Raw genomic sequence first — 12,353 nt, forward strand, 5'->3', positions numbered from 1 at the left:
TTGCTGTATCGTACACTTGGGCACAGCCTGAGGGTCTTGCCGCCCAATTCAATACGCCGAAGTTCATGATCTGGATCAGCGACACGAAAGCCCGCCCGCCACGTTGCCCTCCATCTGTCCTTCACCGGGCACTGCAATACGATATCCATCAAACCAAGACTGGTCGCCTCTGGATTGACCAAGAGTGTATCGACCAAGACGATGCAATAGATCGCGATGAACATATCGCGCATATGCATAGAATTTATGAGCGGTCCAAATGCACCGCTATCGTTCTGTCGCAAGGCATAAGCCCGAGCCAAGCGACCTTGTTGCAGCGCTGCATTGAGGCCCATGAAAAAGACATAATGGACCAGACTTTGGACAATAAAATGGAAGAGAAAGACCGTATTAATCCTAAGGTTGCCGGTGGTGCTGCGGCAGCTCCTATATCGCTCGGCTCGCGTGATATCCGGCACATGAGCAGCAGTCTGGAAAACATTCTTGGAGAAGAGGCCGAAGAATACGAAGGTGACATCGAAACCCCGCTGCACATGATCTTCAAGAGGCTAGTCGAAGACACGTATTTCACACGAGCTTGGACATATCAAGAGCAGTGTTGTTCGAAGACCTCGTGCTATCTGATCCCTATACTACCAGATCCGCCACATCATAAGAACACATCTGGAACAGAGCGAACCAGTATCTTCATACCCAGCACTCTTCCTCAAAGTATTGACAGATGGTGTTGCAAGCATTTGCGCAGTATGGATCTGGCATTCATGTTAAGCAACAATTTCGATTTTCGCAAGCGCGAAACTGTTGTCCAGGACGAAGTTTATCAACGCTCGGAACGGGAACGGATTCGGGCCCGAGGTTATGAAATTATGGAAACCGTTAGGGGCATGAACACGCGAAGTTGCAAGTACGTGTCCGATCGCGTGACAATAGTGGCGAATATATGCGATTTCGGCATCACCCTTCGCACGACACAGTTCCAGGACGATGAGGCGGTGAGCTACAGTACGTGTGTATTGGCACTTCTTATCATGAATGGACTATTCAACAGATGGGCAGTTGTCATGAAAATGGAAATTGATAGTGCGCTCCCCACCTTGTGAGATGGATATATATTTCTATAGGAGACTTTAATGACAACACCCACGCGGATAATCTACCAACGCATTCCCATTCTGAATGTGCACCCACCAATGACTTCTCGCTCTTGAGTGGGTCTAAAAACAGCAGACTTGCCTTGTGCATCTATCAGGGTTCTCAAGAACAGTCCAAGCTCAACGCATGGTTAAGAGTATGGTATCAATAGTTCGTCATCTATACAATCTCTACTCCATGTAAAACATATCCAAGGGCTTCGAAGGAGTTCAACTGGCTTTATGCCCCCCACTAGCCGTCTGCGCTCTCAGAAACGCTTCAACGTCCTTGGCACTTGTGGCATCGATCTGGCGGTCCATCTCTTGTTCCTGTGGACTCTTTATCCTCTCAGGCTCTTCAATCTTGTCTTCTTCGCCCTTGTTTCCACCAACTACACCGGCAACGGCTTCAGCGGCAGAAGTAGCAGTCGAGGTGACTACAGCGGAGGCTGATACGGCGGCTTGTTTAGCTTGGTCCAAATAGCCCGGAGCAGCGGGTTCTTCACGATCGGGGAGCGGTACCTCTTTCGGTGCTTGGCCCACCGTGTTGGGCTCCATTGTGACTGTCTTGTCTCCATGCCCGTGGTCCACCACTGCTGCCTCGGGCGTTCCGTCTGCGAGCTGCCCGGATGCGTGTGTCTGGTTCTGCTGCTCGTACCGTGCTTCTGATGTGCCCGCGCGAATCGGTAGGGTCGTAGTAATTGGTACTGCGGTCGTGGACGGGCGCGACTCGGTGTCTGAGGGTGGGGTGTGGATTTCAGGCTCGTTCGTATCAGGGGGATGAGTCGCTGTGCCTACGGTTGTGAGAGGGTCGCCGATCTGAGTCGCAGGTGTGGGCGGCATCAGATCTCCCTGCTTATATCCTACAGGCTTAGGAATGGAGAAAATTAGTTTCCTTCGCGGTGTTCCGCTTTCGCTGCCGACGCCCCAGGCTTCCATTTCGCCATTCTGGCCTTCCTCCCACTTTATCGGCCCAATAGGGAACGTCTTGCGGCCGTTCTGGGTATTTGGGTTCTCCCACTTCATTTGCGCCTCGATGGCTGGCTCAAGGTTCGGCAGCTGTCCCCACTCGAAATCGAGACCGCCACCGTACTTCTTCGGGATGTTTTCATGGTCGATGTATTGAGAGAGTGTGGAATAGACGTTCTGCGGGGAGAGGATGAAGATCTTCGAGACGGTGATAGGATCAAACCAACGCTTGACCCAGCCCCAGACGGTGGGAAAGAAGCCAGGCGCTCCAACGATCTACGATTTGGTCAGTTCTACTTGCATGGCTCTCAAGAAGACGCGTGCACATACGAATATCCTATCCAGGGTCTCAGGGTAATGTGCTGTGGCCAGGACCGAAGCATCTTGCATGTGGCCCTTCAGGTTCCAGAACTGCTTCAGCCCAACACCACTGATGTCCACGATGTTGTTGCTTTGCGAGATTGGCGTTTCCGGGTGGCTGCGAGGGACCATGGAACATAGAGGTGTGTAGAATCTGGTGAGCGACTCATACAGGGCGAATAGGCGCAGGTTCTTGGTCGCGACATTGGGGATAGTCGTCTTTGACTTGGCGAGTTGCTTCTCGTACGTGGAGATGTTCTTCGAGTTCAGCGGTGCGACCTCGAAAAGGAAGAGAGGAATGCCGCGTTTGTCGCGTCGGCCGAGCCATTGCGGGTACTACGTGAGGCTGTCAGACAGGATGACAGCACATGTATGCGGGACTCTCTACCAAGCGGCGCGTTTGCTCATACTCTTCGACCTCGATGGTGTTGAAGATTTCGCTTAGTTTGTTCTCCTTCCGCCAGTCTTCCGTGTCTTTGAATTGCTTAAAGGCCTCTTGGGGAACAAAACGACGCGCGCGCAGATAGCGCCTGTAAGCAGTCAGTGCCCCGCTAAAATCGACAACTTCGCGATTTGCGCGTACAGCATGGTCTCGTCGTCATGACTGGCTCGCACCGGCCCGGCTGCAGGCGTGTAATAGCCTGCTTCCTGGCACACTTTCTTGAACTCGAGAAGCTGGGCTTCTTGGTTCTCGGTGAGATGGGAGAGATGTCCCGCAGGATACTGCATCGACTCTACTCTGCTGAGGTCGGCCATGGCGGGATATGATAGGAATGTAGGAGTGTAGGATTACAAGGCCAAAAGGAAAGATAAAAAGTGGTGAGCCAGACCGTTCAGTTTTAGGGCGTCATGTTCATGGTAATGAATGCGGCGGTGCGGCAGTGACATCAACTGTGGCTGCAGATCGGGTCTCGCGGACAGCGAGCTTCGGCAACGGTCGCGCGCTATCCGGACCAAACGTGGAAAAACCATATGAGGGTCTTGCTTGTTCACGGACATAACTGACTGTTGTGCTTGAGTCGCGTCTACCGCATTGACCACGATGAGTCCAGAGTTGCTTCGAGTGCCTCGTCATTCATTTCCGCTGCAAGCCGGAGCTTCGCCAAGGAATTCGTGCTGACAATGACGGCCTAACTTGCAGATACGCTGACAGCATCAAGGAAAGAAAGCCGGGCGGTACGGGTTTCTGCTACGGCGAGTTATCACGTCGTCCTTCTGCTTAGTCCAACAATAGCAATGTAGTCATCTTTGAAGGTGTTCTCAAAAGCGTCCAACATGTTTATCATAACGCGATCAATTTTCCTCAGCGACTGGTCAAGTGCGCAGCGTGACAGGGACTCGCTCTATCAAGAGTGCTGTGTAGCTCTTTAGCCTGTTGGAATGGCATGAGTAGAAAAGGTCCCGCATCCATGAGTGAGACATCTCTAACTGGGCCGAGACACAAGGCATAGATTTAGCTCAGTCCCATCCTTGTCACGACGGGATCGTATATCTGGACCCGCGATACGATGGAGAGAACGCCTGTTGACTGAAGGTGCGTTATCGCGATTTAGCTGCCGAGGCTAGTCAGTCTTAGCGAGCCATGCGCTCATGACCGCCCATGTTCCAATGTTGACGACATCTGCGGCGGAACCTTCAAGCGCGCCCTTCACTCGCCACACCAAACCTCCATTTGCCCATGCGCTCTGCATTTCTCTCCACGACCCTGTCACCTCCCGAAAGCGCCGAACGACCCCACCCATACACCACCTGAACGCCGGGCCCACCATGCCACGCCCCTCCTTCACTGACTTGCCGACCGAGATCCTCGAAGCCGTCTTCCTAAATCTCGACCCGCGCTCCCTCGCATCCGTTTCGCAGACGAACAAACTCATCAAGGAGCTCACGACCGATGCGCCTATAATATGGCGCCACCTGTGCAAGACGCAATTCAAGACATGGGACGCTCGCCACAACATTATCGCCAAGTTTGCAGCCCCGTTGTCCGATGTCGACTGGCGCGCCCTCTACATGACGAAGCATACAATCGAGCGTCGTACCAAAGAGCTCTTGAACCGCATTGTGAATCGCCAGCAAGGGCGCATACGATGCATCAACGACATCGCCGAGTTTGGGTACGATGCGAAGGAAACGCTGTTGAAGGAATGCGCATGCCCCGACGATGCGCACGACGTTCTAGCAAGGCGATATTACGCCAATGCCGTGCTAGAGCGCATACATCGCGAGGTCGCCATCAAGGTGTGGTCGGATCTGCATGACGGCAAGGACATTTCGATAGAGAGAGCTCTGGGCGCATACGATGTATTTGCGAGAGTGGGCGAAGATGTAGACATTGACGTGGTAGCTGAAGACATCACTGCACTAGCCAACAGGCTACTGGAAACATATCCCGACTTGCGTAGCTGGAGTCCACGAACACAGGCCTCGACTTTGGCGTCCTTCCTCCGTGACGAAGGCTTCAACGGTGTTCCAGACACGTCGTATCGCGCACTTCGGAATTCCTTCATTGGTCTTGTCATACGTTCGGCGACGCACGAGTCTCTTCCACTCATCTCAGTCGCCATCTATTGCGCCGTAGCACAGCGGATCGGCCTTGATGCACGACCCTGTGGGTTCCTTTTCCACGTCTATACTCTTGTCTATGCGCCCAAGAACTACAACCTCGATGGCCAGTACAAGCCAACGAGTTCGGCGCAGCTGGATTACATGTACCTGGATCCGTTTCGCTCTTCGTCCGAAGTACGGCAAGGCGATTTACAGAGGATCCTACGCGACATGGGTGTTCCAAAGGACGAACACCATGGCTTTCTGAGCGACACCAACACCCGAGAGATGGTAATGCGCACTGCGCGCAACATCATGAACTCGGTACAAACGATCCGCGAAACTGAAGCCGGAATGGGCAGCATCCAGGCGTCATGGATGAACTCATACCCAGACATGGACAACGCGTTCTACGCAACCATCTGGGCCATGCTCCTCCTTGGGCCCAATGACGATCATATCTCATCTGGACACAACCAGATCCGTCGTCGCCAATATCTGCCGTACCTGCTCGAGCATTTTCAGATGCACTACCCATGGGACGTGACGTTGCTATCACGCTACGTCATCCCCATGTTCTACAACCAACCTGAGGGTCGTCGCCTGCTTCAGTTTGTGCAGAGCATGCATCAAGTTGATTCAATGCGGAAGCCTGTTGCCAATCGCTCTGCGCGCACGCAGAACGTTGCTTTCAAAGTTGGCCAGCTATTCCAACACAAGCGTTATGGCTATGAAGGTGTCATCACAGGCTGGGACGTTGTCTGCGACGCGAACGAAGACTGGATTCAGAACATGCGTGTAGATTCCCTATCGAAAGGTAGGAATCAGGCTTTCTATCACGTACTGTAAGTTCATCTCTTAGCGCCTTTACTATATTATGCTAATTAAAGTAGTGTCTGCGACAAATCCGTTCGCTACGTTGCTGCTGAGAACATCAAGCCTGTGGATGAGGATACATACCCCTCCGAGGCGTTGCTGAAACTCGCTGGTCGCCATTTCAAGCGCTGGGACGATGAACAACGTTGTTTCGTGAGCAATGTGCGAGACGAATACCCCGAGGATTAGAAGTTGCAGGGCTAAAAACAAGGTGGGGTTTGAAAAGTATAGACAGATAAAGCTATGACGGTTTGTTGCGCTCCCTAGTCGAGCGTCGCATCAAATGCTGTTATATCCCCACTCATTCCGAGCCTGTTGGTCTCCGGCCTAATATCGAACGAAAAATATGAAACATTCCCAAGATGATTGCTGTAGATCCACAAAGCAATCACCACAATCTCACATCCTCACTTTCTTCCCTTGCCTGGCATGAAGCGATCTAAGTTCTCTTCCAGGAAGCCATTTTCGGCTAGCATCTCGAGCCACTTCTTGATGACCGGACCAGAGTCGTATCGCCGCTGCGCAGCCTTCGAATCCTCTTCTGCTTCGTTCTGCATCTCCATCATGATGTTCGCAGCCAGTTGATTGGCTTGCGAAAGCAAATCGCTACGGCGAACCAGGAGCTGGGTCATGTCTTCGCTGTCGATGGTCGCTTTGAGAGTAGTGGAGATAGGGTTGACCGCAAGAAGCTCTTCGAGGCCTAGCATACGGGGACTAGGCGGCTGTTCATTGGGGTCAACAAGATCTCTCCAGTCCTGAGACGTAGAAGCTGAGATGTCATCGAGGCGTGTGTCGACATGCGAGAGGGTGTTGATTGTCAGACCAGCGTTCTTGCGCAGTGAGAGCAATGGAGACTGCGTCAGAGCAACAACGCCGTAATCGTCGTCGCCAGCAGCCATGAGCGTAGAAATGGTGGTGGAGACTGACTCAAGCCATGTCTCGCCGCGCTGCGGATCAAAGGAGCCAACGCATGTTGGCTGCCTGTCTAGACCGTCCAACTTCCAGACTTCGTTTCCGACCGGTACGAAAGCGATGTAATGATGCGCGTTATCCTCGACGCTCTCTGCACTATCATGACTGGCGACGGTGTCGGTCGAAGCAGCGCGTCGCGACTTGGATCCTTTCTTGGTAGGCTTAGTCTTCTCAGTCAACAGCTGTGCCTTGATGCGCTGGGCGCGTTTGACTTTGTAGCTGAGATGTTTGTCGCCCTCGAGAATGTCCATCTTCTTGGCGAACGAATTGTGAATCTTCTTTACAAAATCGAAACTCGCAAAAGCCTCACCGCGCTGGTATGGCGACAAGTCTTGTGTGAAATCTTTGAACTGGGTCAAATGCTCGCCGATATGCACATCAGCTTCGTTGCTCTGGTTCATCATGATGTTGATCATGGCTAGTGTCGCACAACTGTTCTGGGCGGGCAGTTGGTTGGCGAACCAGACGTCCTTGGGACACTCGGCTGCCTGACCGTCGTTGCCAAATTCGCGGTAGTGGAAAAGCAGGATAAAACCGTAAACAGGCTGCGGGAAGTTGTCGAGAAGGAAATCTGTATCCATACTGAATACTTCGCGTATCGTCACGTCGCGGACGCCCATCTCGCGGAGGATGACGGAGAAACAGGCGGGTTCACTTTCGATTTCGCAGAATCCTTGCCAGGTCTCTTTGTCGAAATTGGTTGCAGGCATGTCTGGTGGACTAGGAAAAACCGGATCGGTAGAGGCGCCTTTCTGAGGCGACGGTGGGTCTGGCGAGTCTTTTGCCTTTTTACTGCTGGGCTCCGACGCTGTAGTGAGTTCAGGAGGACCTCGCTTCTTGGTGTTGGGTGAGGCCGTTTTCGATCCCGTGCTTGGAGATAGAGTGTCGTTGACAGACTGAGCTGTAGAGGCGCCATTTCTTTCTACTGCGATTGCAGAGACTGTATCGGCGACTTGGTTTGCCAGGTCTTTGCTGGGTATGGCTTGTTGTTGGGTTTGCTCTTGGATTCCAGCTTTGACATCCGAGCCAGCTCGGACATCGTGGACAGTATGACCCTCCATACTAGCTGATTTGGGTTGAGAGAGAGGCTTAGAGTGAGTTGTAGTTTGGAGTTGAAGGAGTTCAAGTGTGTATGTGGACGTTTGGAGGTTGGAGGAAAGGAAAGCAGACAAGCATGGTGGGAGGCGATCTGTGAATGAAGCGCGACTATCTTTTCTATTGTGGGGTTCGACAAGACAATAGGAAGCGAGCTGATAATGGTATAAAGTGAACGTGAAAGCAAGTGACAGCATACGGGTCAGGGTAGTCGAGGTCGGGGCGCTAGCACGTGACGAGCTCGGCGCCATCCAGTTCTGATTGGCCGGATCCATCTCAGCCCGCATCCTTGTCGCGCTCGTCGCGTAGACTCTAGGTAAATGTTTGTTTGAGTTCCACGTCCACCGACAGTCCGCCCAGCGCAACACGCCCGATCACCCCCCGGCCGAACACGCATCTTCGTCGCATCTCCCAACCCATGATCACGATATAGCCGACGCTTAACTTCTGGGTGCGATGAACGGCACACCCCAGGTTCGCCGAGGCGTGGGCGGCTTCCCATCAACACCACAGAACACGAACCGCTCCCCCGGCCTCCAGAGCCCGAATGGCACAACACCGCGACCCAACATCAAGTCGCCCTTGCCAGACTTGCCCAAAGCCCCTGCGCAATCAAGCTCAGGGCCCCTAATACCCGCCGACATCCTCGATCCCGCCCAACAACGCTTCTATGTCTTCGCCCTATACGTCGCCCTATGGGCATACCGAACATACGACTTCTACACGCTGGCTGTCGAGGAGGACGAATCGTTAGTGCTGTGCCTGAAATGGTGCTTCTTCGACGTGCTGTTCATGTTCGGCATACCGTTACTGGAAATTCCTTGGCTGGAATGGGGCAACGGCGCCGCCTTCCTGCTGTTTGTGCTGCATGCGGGCGTCGACGTCATGCTCATGTTCAGAATTGGCATACCGGTACAGGCATGGCTTATGGGGCTGGTGGGCTTCTTGTGGGATAGCGAATTGGCCATCAGCGAGCGGAGCGTCAAGCCTGGTGCTATCCTACATAACGCCTCCCTTATTCTCGGAAAGCAGATTGTCAACATCTTGCCTGAGGGTTCTGCAGTCTTGAACCCAGATAGGCAGTCGTTCTGTCTGAACTCGTCCGTCACCCAACTCGAAATCCCGATTATGATCAACCAGACCGAACCCCACGAGATGGAGATCCTGCGCATCGACATCGATACCAATGTCAACGAGACCATTGTTGTTAAGAAGGGAGAGCTCAAGTCTATGTTGAAGAAGGCTAGGAAGACGCAGAAGTCATCCGACCCTGACGATCCATTGACTCTGGCCTACACGATCAAGAAGCCAGGTGTATACCTGCTCAAGAAGGTTACGGATCAGTCGAGGCTTCTGGTCCGACCGCGGTCCACCAACGTCGTCGTGGCCACCTGCCCGCAAGCTCGAGTGAAGCCTACTGGCAACAATCGCTGCCGTAGCGATCTATCCAACGTTGCACTCGAGGTCGAGGGAACGCCGCCTCTGAACGTCAAGTACCGCCTCACAGTGAATGGGAAGCCCCGCGGCGGGTCTCAATTCCAGAATCTGCAGCCAGATGACGCCATCTCGCCCTTGTCGAAACACACATCACAAGCACTGGTCAAGAGCGGACGCGAAGACATTTCCTGGGCACGCCCGCACAAGGTTCTCGTACCTCTGAACGAATCTCTCACGACTAGTGGCTCTTGGGAGTACGAAATCGAGGAGGTGCAGGATGGACTGGGCAACTTCGTGAGCTACCTGAACGTCGACGATGACGAGCGCCCAAGGCCCAAGGTCGCAGGCATTCGTCAACTATTCGAGGTCCACGAGCGCCCTACAGCTTTCCTCAGAGGCTGTAGCCCACAGAACCCGCTTCGGGTACCCAAGGGTGAAGCCGCTCGTCTGCCCGTCCAGTACCAGTCTACGGGTAAAAACGCTATTGACTCTGCGCATACCGTTGAGTATCTCTTCACACCCCAAGAGAATATCGTTTCGGATGGCTACCACAGTCCAGATGCTGTACTGCAAAAGCAGGTCATGCGAAAGGGTGAGCAGCCTACTATCAAGGTCGCCGGTCTTTACACCATCAAGTCTGTGTCGACCGACTTCTGCGAGGGTGAGGTTTTTGAACCTACTTCGTGCCTACTACACAACCCGCCCGAACCGGACCTCACGCTAGACAGCGAGGACATCATAGACAAATGCGCGGGCAACCCCATCGGTCTCCGCGTTGGCCTTGATTTCGTTGGAAGTCCACCTTTCGTGGTCACCTACTCCGAGAAGAAAGACAACGGCCGAGAGGTCAGGCAGCCGCCACTTCAGATTGCCAGTCTCCGCAGTACGATCGATCTTACGCCGACAGATGCGGGTCATTACGAATACTCATTCAAAACCATCAGCGACTCGGTTTACAAAGAGAGGCCCCTTAGCAACATCAAACTCCAACAGGACGTCAAGCCATCCGCACAAGCATACTTCATTGAAAGCAGTAGACCTAAGCAAGCTTGTATCGACGATGTGGTTGAGTTTGACGTGGGCTTTGCTGGTGAGGCACCCTGGAAGCTCGAATACGAAATTGTCCACAATGGCAAGCGTACGAAGCGCACCATCGAGACCGAGACCGCGCACTACGTGATACGAACAGACAAGCTCAGCAGCGGTGGCGAGTACGTCGTAGCTCTGACGAGTGTTACCGACAAATCTAAATGCAAAGAGGTTCTCAAACCCGTAGCTAGAGTCAATGTTCGTCACGAACGACCCAAGGCGTACTTCGGGCACATTGAAGGCAAACAATCAGTCTTGGCTTTGGAAAGTCGACAAGTCGGACTTCCTCTTCGCTTTACTGGAAACGGCCCTTGGTTCCTAGAGTACGAAAACTTGAAGACCAAGGAGGTCAAGAAGGATAGCTTCCAAAACCCCAACTCGTGGCTTGACGTCAAGACAGATGGAACATATCAGTTGATCTCCGTTAAGGACTCTGTTTGCCCTGGCTTGATCGATGAAAAGGCTGACCAATTCGACGTATCTTGGGTCGCACGTCCCTCGCTCAGTGTTCCTGAAAGCAGCGCGGTGCTGGAAGGCAGCAAATATATCAAGGACGCCGTCTGCGAGGGTGATGAGGATTCATTCGATGTGTCCTTAACCGGTAAGTTATCCCGAGTATCCCACACATTGCCAATGCTAACGACATCGTAGGAAATGCTCCTTTCGACATTTCTTACCGACAGGAATACAAGGACAAGAAGGGAAAGACAGCCTCTGTGAGCGAAAAGGACTTGCACACCGTTGGTGGTCTTGCATCGATTCGATCCGAAACCTCCAAGGCTGGTACTTACGAGTACACTTTCCTGAAACTGGCAGACGCCAGATACGACCACTCGAAGAAGCACTTCTCGCCTATCACGATTCAGCAACAGGTTCACTCACGTCCTGGTGCTCGTTTCGATAAACCTGGAAAGACATACAGCTACTGTTCGCGAGAGTCAGAGGGCGAAGAAGTCATCCCCATCACGCTAGAGGGCGTTGCACCATTCTACCTGGAAGTGGAGATCAAACATCAAGGTACCCCTAAGCCGGAAATCAGCGTCCACAAGAGCATCCCCACAAACAAGTATGATCTCAAGATTGAGCACCGCAAGATGCACCTCGGTCACTCGTCAATTTCCATCCGTAAAGTTCGCGACTCGCGTGGATGTACCCTCAAGCCTCCGCCAGGTGGTCCCCGTGTGCAAATCAGCGTTCATGATGCGCCTACCGCCACACCCCTGGAAGACCGACAGGACTTCTGTGTCGGTGAGCGCCTGTCCTTCGCTCTTAGTGGCCAAAGTCCCTTCACAGTATACTACACCTTCGAGAAGCAAGAGCGCAAGGCCTCCAATCCGGGCACTACTTTCCGCCGTCTCGCTGAGCTTCCAGGATCGTTCACTATCACTGGTCTACGCGATTCTGCTTCTGAGTGCCTTGCAGCGCTCGACCTTACCAAGACCATTCATCCAATCCCCTCTGTACGTCTCTCTGGAGGTCAAGTCCACGAGATCGACATTCATGAGGGTGGCGGTACGGATCTAGAGTTCCAGTTCTGGGGTACACCGCCTTTCGAGTTTACCTACACGCGGAGCACGAATGCAAACAAGGGACGGAAGAGCAAAGTGCTGGAGATCAAGACGGAAATCAGTCATGAGATGAGTATGAGCATTCCAGTCCAGGAGGAGGGTACGTACGAGGTTGTATCCATCAAGGACCGGTGGTGTAGTTTTGCGAAGCCAGGTGAGGGCCATGATGGCAAAGGCGGACAGAAGATGTTGACCTACTGAGAGTGAAGAGGAACGGGGTACAGATTTTGTCTTGATGTGCATGGATTGGCGTTTAGCGTTTCCTTTCGGATGTTTCTCAAGGTTTGCATGAGACTTTGTATTTATGGAAGGC

The 12,353-nt window shown here is 53.0% G+C and overlaps 4 protein-coding genes across 4 annotated transcripts; 2 read left to right on the top strand and 2 right to left on the bottom strand.

Moving 5' to 3' along the window:
• Window positions 1–1,361: 1,361 nt before the first annotated feature.
• Window positions 1,362–3,215, bottom strand: J4E78_002200 (uncharacterized protein; the record flags this gene model as incomplete). Its single annotated transcript, XM_049362848.1, has 4 exons — window positions 1,362–2,375; window positions 2,430–2,795; window positions 2,848–2,989; window positions 3,043–3,215. The coding sequence occupies 4 exons, from the start codon at window positions 3,213–3,215 to the stop codon at window positions 1,362–1,364; spliced, it is 1,695 nt and encodes a 564-aa protein (XP_049225440.1).
• A 1,011-nt stretch (window positions 3,216–4,226) lies between these two features.
• Window positions 4,227–6,068, top strand: J4E78_002201 (uncharacterized protein; the record flags this gene model as incomplete). The annotated part of the gene is made up of 2 exons (XM_049362849.1): window positions 4,227–5,848; window positions 5,897–6,068. 2 exons carry the CDS (start codon window positions 4,227–4,229, stop codon window positions 6,066–6,068), a joined length of 1,794 nt encoding a protein of 597 aa, XP_049225441.1.
• Window positions 6,069–6,286: 218 nt separating this feature from the next.
• On the bottom strand, window positions 6,287–7,912 carry J4E78_002202 (uncharacterized protein; the record flags this gene model as incomplete). The annotated part of the gene is made up of 1 exon (XM_049362850.1): window positions 6,287–7,912. The coding sequence occupies one exon, from the start codon at window positions 7,910–7,912 to the stop codon at window positions 6,287–6,289; it is 1,626 nt and encodes a 541-aa protein (XP_049225442.1).
• Window positions 7,913–8,402: 490 nt separating this feature from the next.
• Window positions 8,403–12,241, top strand: J4E78_002203 (uncharacterized protein; the record flags this gene model as incomplete). The annotated part of the gene is made up of 2 exons (XM_049362851.1): window positions 8,403–11,073; window positions 11,124–12,241. The coding sequence occupies 2 exons, from the start codon at window positions 8,403–8,405 to the stop codon at window positions 12,239–12,241; spliced, it is 3,789 nt and encodes a 1,262-aa protein (XP_049225443.1).
• Between the last annotated feature and the right edge of the window lie 112 nt (window positions 12,242–12,353).

Source organism: Alternaria triticimaculans (assembly GCF_023758025.1).
Source record: "Alternaria triticimaculans strain BMP 0046 chromosome Unknown scaffold_2, whole genome shotgun sequence".
Lineage (NCBI taxonomy): Eukaryota > Fungi > Ascomycota > Dothideomycetes > Pleosporales > Pleosporaceae > Alternaria > Alternaria triticimaculans.